Source organism: Gopherus evgoodei, chromosome 10, assembly GCF_007399415.2.
Source record: "Gopherus evgoodei ecotype Sinaloan lineage chromosome 10, rGopEvg1_v1.p, whole genome shotgun sequence".
Taxonomy (NCBI): Eukaryota; Metazoa; Chordata; order Testudines; family Testudinidae; genus Gopherus; species Gopherus evgoodei.
In genome coordinates, this window is record NC_044331.1 from 43,967,682 (window position 1) to 43,980,127 (window position 12,446).

General features: G+C 50.8%; 1 protein-coding gene and 1 long non-coding RNA gene across 4 annotated transcripts in view; both read right to left on the reverse strand.

Annotated features, from left to right (window-relative positions):
- Positions 1-573: 573 nt before the first annotated feature.
- Positions 574-4,501, reverse strand: LOC115658959. The gene is made up of 2 exons (XR_004002412.1): positions 3,300-4,501; positions 574-2,263 (listed from the first exon to the last, which is right to left on the reverse strand). It is a non-coding gene; the product is annotated as an uncharacterized LOC115658959 (long non-coding RNA).
- Positions 4,502-6,110: 1,609 nt separating this feature from the next.
- Positions 6,111-12,446, reverse strand: part of HEXA (hexosaminidase subunit alpha) — a 39,090-nt gene continuing 32,754 nt past the window's right edge. For 2 of the 3 annotated variants that reach the window (XM_030577402.1, XM_030577401.1), the window contains 2 exons: positions 8,386-8,490; positions 6,111-7,761 (listed from right to left, as the gene is read on the reverse strand). In XM_030577402.1, the coding sequence (XP_030433262.1) occupies positions 7,698-7,761; positions 8,386-8,490 (169 nt within the window). In that variant the 3' untranslated portion in view covers positions 6,111-7,697. Of the gene's footprint in view, positions 7,762-8,385; positions 8,491-12,446 lie in introns of those variants that run through there. The other variant, XR_004002290.1, reaches the window with a different exon arrangement.

Here is a 12,446-nt window from a genome sequence, read left to right on the forward strand (position 1 = left end):
AGAGGCAGCTGTAGAGGGCATTCCTCGAGATCACGAGTGAGAGCATTTGGAGAGGGAGAGGAGAGCTCTGGTGACTGCGGGACAGGATCTGGGAGGGGATGTCACATGGCATAGCTCATACAGCCCTTGGAAGAGGGGAGGGGAGCAGTCCGTTACCACACACACCAGCATGGCTGGCTCCTTGGGGGCAGTTGCATTGAAGGCCAAGGATGGAAGGGGCCATGGAGAGGGGTGTTCTCCTGCCTAGAGCTGATCTCTACAGGGCAGACAGCCTGGGGTAAGTGGGCCCTGCTGCCTGCACTGCACCTGCCCTGTGGATAGACAACAGCTGCCAGGTGCTTTTCACTCAGCATCCCCACTGCAAAGCTCTGAGCAAGGTAATAATCAGCCGTCTGCTCTTCCAGCGGAGCAGAACTGGAGGATGGAAAGCTGCATGCAAGAGCACCGCACAGCGGGGACTCAGGGTCACCAGCTGTGCCCTCCAGTTCTCAGCTCTGAGCTCCTAGCGGGCATGGAGGCCAGCAAGGTGTGGGTTCACTTCTCAGGGGGTTCAACAAATGGCTGAGGCAAAACCAGGAGAGCAGCAGCTTTTATTTCAATGGCAAATACCTTTTCCTAAGCATACCGAGCTCTGGAGATTTCCCAGCTCCTGGGGCAAGGGTTTACACACTGGGGAGCAAGTGAGAGAGCATCAGGCTGCAGATGGGGTATATCCAGGTGTGTTTGGGCACAGCTGAGTGATACGTTGGACATGTGCACACACCACACACGCTTAGGGGCAGAGCGTGCAAGCATACCCGCAGATCTATGAACATACACGTGTGCACGGTGCTGTGGGCATCTGACAGCATCTGGCTGTGCAGGTGGCTATAGATCTCAGATGGGTACACGTGGCTGTGGCAGGACAGCTGGGCGAGCGTGCCTCTGGATGCATGGCTGTGTGTGTGATGGGGCATGGCGGATGCAGGTGTTTGGTGCGAGCATCTCTGTGTCTGGTGCACTCAGGGCACTGACATCTGCAATGGAGCTGAGTCCTGCTTGCCAGTCAACAAGGGAGAGACTAAGGCTGCTCCTAAAGGCACTAGTGGCATGAGGTGCCTCCACTCTCCAAGGCAGAGGCTACTCCACTCCAAGGCCATAACACCAAAAGTTGTGTTATTACCAGCTCTGGATTACTGTTTGCTTCCTGGGCCTTTTTTCCTCTCCAGAGAGAAGGAGCATTTTCACTCCCACTAAATTGTCACTGGGCTGTCAGTCACTACTGTGGAGTGTCAGTGCTGGGATGGGCTCGGCGCACTGCTGACGCCATTGGCGCCAGCAGACAGGTGGTATCATTGGCTGTGCTTTGCCTCCCCCACACCAGACGCTGCAGCAATGACTAACTCCATCTGCTTCTCCCCAGCCCCCTCCATGCTGTGGCCCCTCACTTCCATCCCCTCCCCTCTTCATAAGAGCCTGGGAACACCAAACCCCCATGTGTGGCTCCTGGACTGAAGTCTGGGGTGAGCTTCCTGCCACAGGTAGCTCTGGCCAGAGCCCAAACTTGCTTCACAGGGGAGGCTTCCCTGGTATCGCTTGGGGCAGGGTGGGGTGAGCCTTGTGTGCTGGATGCGGGGGTACACTGAGACCCATCCATCGACCTCAGCGGTGTTACACCAGGGATGAATTTGGGCCTTGGCTCTCAACTTCCCACATGGGACTCAAGACTCAGCTGTCACCCTCTCAAGCTGCCTCCTTGTCTTAGCAGTGTTGGGCAACTCTCCACAAGGCCAGGCCGCAGTAGGGAAGCTTGTGGGACATCAACATCTGCTCAGTTCTGCAGCCAAACCTGGGCCCCCATCTCACAGGCAGTCCGAAGCTGTGGGTACAGAACAGGGCAAAGCTAGGTAAATCTCAGCCCCCACCATGTGTGCGCAGGACCATAGTTCAGCTGAGCGGAATATCCAGCTCCCATTGGCAACACCTGGGAGTTCCCCCTGAAGCACCCATGGGTGCAGCTGAAGTCAATGGGAGGTGCTGGGGCTCAGCACTTCTGACAAACCAGCCTATAGGCAGCGAGTCAGTCATTCCAAGGCCACTGCTGGAAATCTCTGATCTTACCTAAGCTTGGGTAAACCAAACTGATCCTGGCCTCTGGGTTACTCCAGCCTGATATTCACAGCAAATCCCTGATGTGGATCGGGCTGCTTTGTCCCACCTGCACCTCCATTGCATCCCATGGTCTCTGCAACCTTGTCCAGACAGGCAGCAGACTGTCCTCATGCTGTGGAGTGCAAGAGAGACAGCAAGGAAGCCCAATGGCTCTAGGAACAGGGAACGGGACAGCACCTTTGCCTCCAGGCTGGCACAGCAGATCTAGCCCAGGCTGACACCATCACAAGTCAACACCAGCATATGGTCACTTGGTGGCCAATGGGAGGGGTTCTGACTCCACATTACAGCTGGCCCCATATGGGTAGGTGCAGCAGAGAGACCGAGGATCAAATGGAGTGTGGGAAGTCTAGTCTACTCTCTAGAGGTTCTCATACTGTGCCAGTCACCTCATACCAGCTAGGTGGTATGCTGATAGGTGCTACAGGGGAAAGTGACCCTGCTGCTATCTGTGCGGGGCCGGTCCAGTCCTGTGTCCATCTAGCCCCATTCCTCACCTCTGGTCTGGCAGCTCCATGCTGGGCTAAAGACCCCCATAATGGCTGCTGAGCTGCGGTGAGGGGTTGGCCCTTTGAGAGCAGTGTAAGACATTTTACCAACAGTCCCAGAGCAGCTGACATATGGGATGCAAGAGCTGGTGAGGGGATGGGGAGGGGAAGAGAGGCAAGAAGTGAGGGTGAAACAGGCTGAGAGGAGGGAGACACCCCGCTCTGGGTGGGGGGAGAAAGAAAAGGCCGGAGGCAGGAGGTGAAAGGAGCAGTCAGATAGAAAAGACATATAATGGGAGGCTGAACCCCTCTCTTCCATGCCAAACAAGCAAGGCCCTTTGCTACCAAAGCACAGAAGAAGCTCGCCCTGCTACTTCTCAAGCTGTGCCCATGCTGTGTGGTAGAAAGGGCTCCCCAAGGCAGCCTCATGTTCACTGCAAACTGATTGGAAAGCCAGCCTATGGGAAGTGTGTGTGGGGGTGGGGAGGAACAGTGTCTCTGCTCAGAGGCCAGGTGGCCAGGCCTGACAGCACAACTAGCAGCCCCAGGAGTGTGCACTTCTGCGGCTGGGCGGGAGGGCCCCACTCTCCTCACCCCTGTGCTCTGAAGCCAAGATCGGGCGCAGTGTGAGGCAACCCCTGCCAGTCAGCTTCTGCCTACCTGTGCCGGCTTCATGCAGAACAAAGGCATCTGCGCTGCATAGTAACAATTTACACTGCATGGGAAAAGCTACAGCCACCTTTAAAAATAGAAAGGGATGAGAATCCTTCCCCTTCACGTGGGCCACCCCTCGCAGCTCCTCACAGAAAGGGAGAGGGGCACTCGTCCCCAGAGCAGCACTGCCCCCAGCTGGCACCTCAGCCACACTGCCTGAAGTACAAACAGCCATTCCAAATATGATCATTGTCCACTGGTATCTGCCTCCCCCAGCCCTGTGACTGTGCCAGGAAGCCTGGCTGAGGGGTGACTGGGCGGTGTTACACTCAGGAATCACTGCCACAAAAGGGAAACCAGGCATGTTCCCCAGCGGGGTCACCCAGAGCTGAGGCCCTACTGCCAGTGAGTGTGGGGTCGCTGGGGGAAGAGGCTTAGGGGGGAAAGAGGTAGAATGGGGGTGGGCCAGGGGCAGAGCAGGGGGGAAGATTAAGAGGCAGGGCCAAGGGAGTTGTCCCAGGCCCCACAGCCACTAGGGATGGGCCTGCCCCTTGCAGTAGGCTCAGACCGTGGGGGGCCAGCTGGGGGATAGAGCTGGCTGCCAGAGCTGGTGCTGCCACGTATGCAACGTGCAACTGGCTAGGGCACCATGAAATTTGGGGCAATTTGGTGCTGCAAATTTCCTGGTGCCCTACGCAGCTACGTCTTCTGCGTATGCTAGGGACAACCCTGCACGCAGGCCTTGCGACCCCACTCAGAGAGTCAAAATGGCCCCAGTGCATCCGCTCTTTCTGGCCACAGGGGGAAAGATGGAGGCAAAGGAAAGAAGCAAAATGTTGAAACAGTCCTGTCTCCCTGTTGTAGCTTTTACTTCTGTTCCCTCCCCCACTCCTCATGGCAGTTATAATGGCGGGGGTACACAGCTGCCTTCTGAAGCTGGGCCCATGCAACTTACATCTGCTCTCTCCCTGTGCAGCACACAAACTTTAAATGGCAAAGCCCACTCTGCATGGCAAGCGGGTGTTTGGTATGTGCCCCTACAGAGAAAGCAGCATATCTCACCTTCAGCAAACATCCAACATAATTAGGCTTGGAAGGAGATGATTTTCAATCGGTCAATGTCAGTTGAGGTCACCATACACAAACAAAGTGAGGAAAAAATATTTCCATCAATAATAATCAAAATGTATAGCTAGGCAAAGTAAGAAAAATGCTGCTTGAGAACTTGATTTAAGGATATTTACTTTGTATATTTTGACATGTAATGTTCATAATTTGTGTTTTAACAGTTATAAAACTTTTTGAATCTCAATATCGACTGTCATTAAATAATTGTGTCGCCCTCCTCTCCCATAATTTCCCATACCTGTGAAAATTTAAATGGATAAAAACAAAAAAAAATGCTTAAACAAACATTGATATTATCTGAAAAAATTATATTAAAATAATCAAATCTGCTAGCTTAAACATAAGAATGGAAAGGAGTGTAACACTTTATATTGCTACAAAGGCATTTAATCACGTATTAACAATATCAAGCATTCCAAAATCATGACTCAACGTCCACCCCACCAAAAAAAAAGTCATGAGATTGCTTTAAAAATCATGAGATTTAAAAAAAAAAAAGAAGAAATGTTGGGATCTTTTTATTCCCCTTGTGGAGTTTTGAGCCCTAAGGGGTCATGTTTTCAAGCTTATCCCCGCACCAATGAGGGCTTGAAGTTTTTAAAATGAAAGCTGAGATCTCACATGACTCCAGGAGTTGGGGCTTCAAGAAAAAATACCAAGCAGTGCCAGTCTCACGATGAAATCATGAGAGCTGGCAACACCTTTTAAGATAAAAATGTATCTGGATTTTCCAGAAAATTGCTCTCAATAAGTTGAATGATGTTTACAATAGTTACAAACCTACATGGATAAAAGCAATACTATTGCCTAGCTCTTCTATACTGCTTTTCATCCATAGACCTCAGAGTTTTTATCATTCCCGTTTTACAGATGGGGAAACTGGGACATGGAGAGGGATAAGTGACTTGCCCAAGGTCACCCAGCAGACTTGAAGCGGAACCAGGAATGGAACCCAGGTCTCAAGTTCCAGTCCAGTGCTCTAACCACTAGGAAACATGGCTTTCCAGTGATCTTTATCATAAAAATCATGCATATTAAACCACTTGCAACTAAAGGCACCAATTTTTAATATTGCATTTGGGAAGTCTGCCTCATTCAGCACAGGCTGTGTGGCACAATCCAATGTACTTTAAAGACAGCAGTTTCCTATTTTCTTTTTTGTTTTGTTTTTTAGTAACATACATTGTAGGCAGTAAATTAATTTACCCCCGTCTTTAAATTAGATACAGTGATTAGGCTGTTTCAACTTTTCTTACCCTGTAGGTCATGGCACTGCCCAGATTGCTGCCTGGAAGGGGCACTCTACTATGGAAAAGGTTGGGACATGCAACACTATTTCATACTATAATGCAGGGTCCCTGGAAATGCTCCCTCTCCTTCCCTCCGTTTAACAGCACCCTCCATGCATATAGGCCAGTACTGAGGGCTTTAGCTCGGCAGTGATTTTCAACCTTTTCTCATTTGCAAACCCCTAAAACATTTCAGATAAAGTTGTGGATCTCTTTGGAAATCTTAGACAAAGACTGCGGACCCCCAGGGGTACACGGACCACAGGTTGAAAACCACTGGCCTACAGAAACAGCAGATCTCCCAAGTCTGTCCCCTAGTGGTGACAGGAAGGACTGCAGACAATCATCCCTTTAAGAATATATTCTAGAACTAGAGATGAAAAATAAATTGAAACTCAGCCACTTCCGGATATTTTTAATGAAAATGTAACAGTCATAACATCTGAACAGTTGTAGAGAAGTGACAGCCAGAAGTGGCTCATTTAAAGCAAAGTTGCATAGTGTTCCTATAGTGCAGCATCTTGTCCAGTACAGAAAAACTAACCCAAAACCAGATACCAGTTGGACTTTCACCAGGAGATCCTATCTGTCCAAGACAAGTGTCTCAACTCACTGATCATCCAGTGAACAGCTGAGCTGGTCCCTACCTCTACGAGTGTACAATAAATTCAAATGAAGACAAGAAGATGATAAATCTGAGCCAACCCTTGCTGCAGGAACTCCACCGGGAGGTTGGATACACTGACTGAGTCCTGTGTGAGGCTGCATACCCAAAGGGACTGGCCAGTGAGGGCCCAAATGGGATTGTAATATCGTTGGGCAATTCTCTTAGAGCTTCCTAAAAAGGAGAAGGCAAGAAGGAAGCTGAGGGAGGAATCTGGAGTGACTGCCTCACAGAGGCTTTGGGGGGCCACTCTCTTGAGACAGGCAAGAGAAGGCGGCAGCATCCAGGGTAAGGAGCAGAGGCAGTGGTATGAAGAGGAAAGCACGACTGGGCTGTAGGCAGAGTGGTTAGGAGGAACAAAGGGAAAAGAAACAGCAGAACAAACAAGGGTTGGGCTGAATGGCCTGGGCTAGCCAGTCCCCACTAACAGCTTGTGCTTGGTGTGGAGAAAATCTTACATGCCAACGGTGTGTCCACACTAGGAAACAAGGGGGGGATTACCACACAGTAACAGTTTAGCATGGAGAAAGTAGTCTGTAGTTTTAACACCTTTAGTGGTCAAGGTAAAAGCTAGGCAGAGCCTAAGGTTTCATCTGACCAACTAAAACTACAACTGCCTGCCCCACCTGGCTAAACCCCTTGTGCCCCCAAGACCTGAGACCACTCACAAGCTATATAGTTAGGCACACAGCACGAGCCAGGCCAGCCTGGCTTCCCAGCAACATCATCATGCTCAGGCATGTCCAGGACAGGGAGCAAACCCTGAGTTGAGGCCTCTGCTCCCAGAGGTAGGCAGGCATGGAGGTAGATGGGAGTGGAGTTGTTCTGCGTGCACTAGGAGTCGGGTGCAGTAGCACGGCAGTGCAGGGTCTGCAGGTTCCCATGCTGGTGGAGGTGGCAAGTGTCTGCTCTGAAGTGATGCTCACACTGGTACTGCGGTGCTGCATATGTCACTACAAAGTAAAGAGGCTTTGTAGCTGCCAACCTGGCAGCTCCAGCCTGGGCTCTTCTACACACTAAACCCTGTGCATCCCCAGTGTGATAGCTGACTGAAGCCCAGCAAGCTACCCTGCTGCAGATGGGCCAGGAGCCTCACACAGCCTGCTCTAGCACTGGGACGGACTGGAGAGGCACCTTCTCTCTTTGGGACTCCTCCTTTATTGTATTTAAAATTCAAACAGTAGAAAAAAGGCAAAGTATCTAAATCGGCTCATTGCAAGAACAAGAGCAACAGGGATGCCCTGTAGCACATGGGAGCAGTTATCATCCAAGAGACACACACAGCATGCAGGGCAAAGGGGTGGGGGCAGCTGAGCTCTCCATTCAGAACCCACTGTATTCAGCATCACAGTATCCTGTAAAGAGAGGCTGCGCTGGGATGCCTCGCCTGGAACAGAAGAGACATAGGGATGTTACACGGAACCCAGGCATTCAGGCTTCCAGTCCTTAAAGGGGAAGGAGTTACTCTAAATCTTTTGGTGCCCTGATGAAGGTGATGTGCTGAAGTAAAGGGTTCATTTCTTCTCTCCCCGGCATACTGAAGTTTTGAGGTATCTGATGATATTTTAGGTCTCAGGAAAGTGAGAGTTAAGATCAGTTTTCACAGGCTAAGCAGGGTGAAGCCTGGTCTCTACTTGAAGGGAGACCCTCAAGAAAAATCCACATGCTACAAGAAGCAGTGCTGGCAACTCTGTAGGGAGTATTCTGCCATTGAATCAGCACTGAACCAATGCTTCAGCATGGCACTAGGGGTGCTGTGCTGCTGCGTGGTGCCATCTACCAGAGTTGGCAAACTAAGGTCCTGACCACTCATGGGAATTAATGATGCCATGGCACTTTGCATAACTCCAGTGCCCTGGTGAAATCCCAGCTCCCAGTTATGGTCTGCCTCCCTAAATTCCCTAGCAGTTCCAAAGGGACGGCTCACTGCTGCGCCACCCCAGAGCTGACTCAGTGATTTCCTGTGTCCAGCTGGAGTCTGGATGAAAGGAGCTAAGCCAGTCACCATTACCTGAGCAGCGTGCAGCGGAAATCTGCCAGTCGTATATATGCATCTTGCAGATCTCTCACCGTCTTATTGCTCCACAGCCTCTCAGCTATGGCCCCAGCTCTTGGCCTTGAGAAAATGAGATGCAAAGATATGTTACTCTATGCAGGAGGTCAGAGGGCTGCTAAAAGCAGGGACTCCCAAACACTCCTGCACTGAACTGTGAGATGAGACTTTTCCTACTGAGGCAGAAATGCAGGGATGTCAGCAGAAAAGCCGGACTAACCTCCTGGGGAACGTAAAAGGCTCCAGTAGCAATCCCTGGGAGTGGAAAGGCACTACTAACACCCAGGTCGCTATACTTTGCTATACGTGGGGTCAGCATAGACATGATTTAACTGAACAAAAGCCTCTCCAAGGCCAGGAAAAATTGGAACAATGATGGAAGAGGCTGGGGAGCTGTGAGAAAAAGAATGTCAAATATTATTAGTAACTATTAGTCCTTAAGACCTTAAAAGAGAAAAGCAACCATTCTATTCCATTCTCCATGGTAACCAGGACTGCAGCCACTACCCTTCTGTCTGTTCCAAATGTTAGTGGGCAAGCTATGGCCTGCGGGCCACATCCGGCCCATGGGACCGTCCTGCCCAGCCCCTGAGCTCCCAGCGAGGGAGCCTAGTTCCTGGCCCCTCCCCTGCTGTACCCCTTCCCTGCAGCCACACAGCCACATGGGCCGCTGCTCCCACTAGGCTGCGTGGGGAGCACAGCTGGCTCTGGCCGGGTGTTGCGGCTTCAAGCTCCTGCTGCTGGTAAGGAGGCAGGGAGCCGGGGAGTTGGGTAAGGGAGCGGGGCGTCCTGGGGGGCAGTCAGGGAGGAGGGGGCAAGTTGGATGGGATAGAGGTTCTGGGAGGGCGGTCAGGGGATGGGGAACAGGGAGGGTTGGGAGTGGGAGTCCTGGGGGGCCTGTCAGGGGGCGGGAATGTGGATAGGGGTCGGGAGAGTAGTCAGGGGAAGGGAGCGGGAGGGATTAGATGGGGGTAGGATCCCAAGGGGCAGTTAGGGGCGGGGGGGGTCTCAGGAGGGGGTGGTCAGCGGATAAGGAGCAGAGGGCAGTTGGATAGGGGGTGGGAGTCCCAGGGGGTCGGAAGTGGGAGGGGGCAGATGGGTGAGGGGGCCAGGATGTTTGGGGAGGCACAGCCTTCCCTGCCCAGTCCTCCATACAGTTGCCCAACCCCGATGTGGCCCTCGGGCCAAAATGTTTGCCCACCCCTGTCCTAAAGAAACTCAAGACAACAAGAGATTAACATCCACCTCCACAGTGCAAGACAGATGGGGTTAAGAAACCACAGACCCCCAGAAATAAGAAATAGGAAACAAACTCTGCAAGCTCTTGTTACTCAGACAAGTTCCTCTCATGACCTGCATGTGTATAGAGCATCTTGTGATGCTAGCTGCCTGCTATGAACACCCCATTTCTCTTGCCCATCAAATCCCGAAGGAACACCTTGCTTTCCTACAGCAGTGACCATTAGCCTGTTTCATCCTAGGAATGAATTAAGTGCCAGAGACTTTTTTTTTTTTGGGGGGGGGGGGGGAAAGAGGGTGAGCAACTATAAATCAAATAAACTGTTCAAATAGTAGCTTACTCAGAAAACTAAAGGTTCCACAGGCCAAACTTCCCAATACTCCAAGAAATCCAAACCAACTAGCTTTCACCTCAAATTTGAAGCTGTACATTTGCTTGCTTTATGAATAAAATGCAACCTCTCTCCAGTCTTGTTCCTCCAAAATATTTTCTCTTGTATTGCAAGCCCTCAAGGATGTGAAATGCTGCATATATAATCAAAGAATGAATGGACTAGGTCCACTACATTTAGCAGAACTATAACGGATTTTGTTGGTTTTCTTTCTCAATGATTGTTGCCCTCTAGAAGTGATATTAATTGTAACGAACAAGGAGGAAAAAGCTCATTGACAGATATAAGCACCTATACAGGGTACAGCTTTGAAATATTGAAAGAAATTGCTTAAAGGGGAGAAAAGTCCAGTTAACAGTAGGGATTAACAGAGAAATACAGTCCTTGAAATAAAGAACAAAAACCTCGGATAAAAAAATCTCTGATGAAAAAACACCATTTACTGGATATTGAGGGAAGCAGCGGGAAAACTGAGTGCTGAAATCTGAGAGTTTGTTTGGTCAGTATCCAATTGGCAATAAGAGCCACGCCCCCTCCAACATTCCCTGTCCCTGAAAAGGTGTAAAACTGAGGTCACCGTGAGGGTGGGGCTCAGTTTGCTGAACCTTCTCTCCAAAAAATGCTGCAGAAGTGAGATTCAATACCAGACACCTGACCAGCCCCTGGAATGGGCAGACTCTCCCTTTCCAGAGTTCCCAGCACAAAGGCCATGTCTACATCTAAAATTTTGCAGCGCTGGTTGTTACAGCTGTATTAGTACAGCTGTATAGGGCCAGCGCTGCAGAGTGGCCACACTTACAGCAATCAGCGCTGCAAGTGGTGTTAGATGTGGCCACACTGCAGCGCTGTTGGGCGGCTTCAAGGGGGGTTCCAGGAACGCGAGAGCAAACCGGGAAAGGAGACCATCTTCGCCGCGGTTTGCTCTCGCGTTCCCCGAACCACCCTGCAAACCGCAGGGAAGGAGACCTGCTTGCTCGGGGTTCCGGGAACGAGAGAGCAAACCGGGAAAGGAGACCAGCTTCGCCGCGGTTTGCTCTCGCGTTCCCCGAACCACCCTGCAAACCGCAGGGAAGGAGACCTGCTTGCTCGGGGTTCCGGGAACGCGAGAGCAAACCGGGAAAGGAGACCAGCTTCGCCGCGGTTTGCTCTCGCGTTCCCCGAACCACCCTGCAAACCGCAGGGAAGGAGACCTGCTTGCTCGGGGTTCCGGGAACGAGAGAGCAAACCGGGAAAGGAGACCAGCTTCGCCGCGGTTTGCTCTCGCGGTCCCCGAACCACCCTGCAAACCGCAGGGAAGGAGACCTGCTTGCTCGGGGTTCCGGGAACGAGAGAGCAAACCGGGAAAGGAGACCAGCTTCGCCGCGGTTTGCTCTCGCGTTCCCGGAGCCACCCTGCAAACCGCAGGGAAGGAGACCTGCTTGCTCGGGGTTCCGGGAACGAGAGAGCAAACCGGGAAAGGAGACCAGCTTCGCCGCGGTTTGCTCTCGCGTTCCCCGAACCCCCCTGCAAACCGCAGGGAAGGAGACCTGCTTGCTCGGGGTTCCGGGAACGAGAGAGCAAACCGGGAAAGGAGACCAGCTTGATTACCAGAGGCTTCCTCCTTCCACGGAGGTCAAGAAAAGCGCTGGTAAGTGTCTACATTGGATTACCAGCGCTGGATCACCAGCGCTGGATCCTCTACACCCGAGACAAAACGGGAGTACGGCCAGTGCTGCAAACAGGGAGTTGCAGCGCTGGTGATGCCCTGCAGATGTGTACACCTTCAAAGTTGCAGCGCTGTAACTCCCTCACCAGCGCTGCAACTTTCTGATGTAGACAAGCCCAAAGGAGGGGTGAGATTTCATTTCAGAGATTGTATTTCTTTCTGTTCTTTAAATAAAAACCTGAAATTTCCCTTGTTGAGTCACCACCCCCTTCTAGTGAGACCTCAAGGAATCCGATATTGGATATATAAAATTGTCCTAAGAGAACCTCAAATAATAACTTGAAGCAATTGCTTTGATGTTTTAAACTAGTCCTTTGTGTACCAAACACTAGGACCACACTGCTAAGATTGCCTTAAAACAAGCACATCCTAACTCTTTGCAGAATTACTAGAAATAGGACAAATGTACTACAGATACTAAAGAACTGATAACTGACAATTATAAGCATAAGAAATATTGGTTATTTGTACTATTCTATGGCATAAACAGCATGTTGTATTCAGCACATGCTAGAACTTCTGACATCTAAACTTGACTATAGACTATTGATTATATACTTATGTGGTTCTGGCTGAATACATAAACTTGTTGATTGGTTAAGAACAACTCAGTGTCCTGATTAGAAAAGCACTGTCCCAAGGTAAAAGTAGATCTGAAAAGAAGGCAATGTGAATGAGTAAGC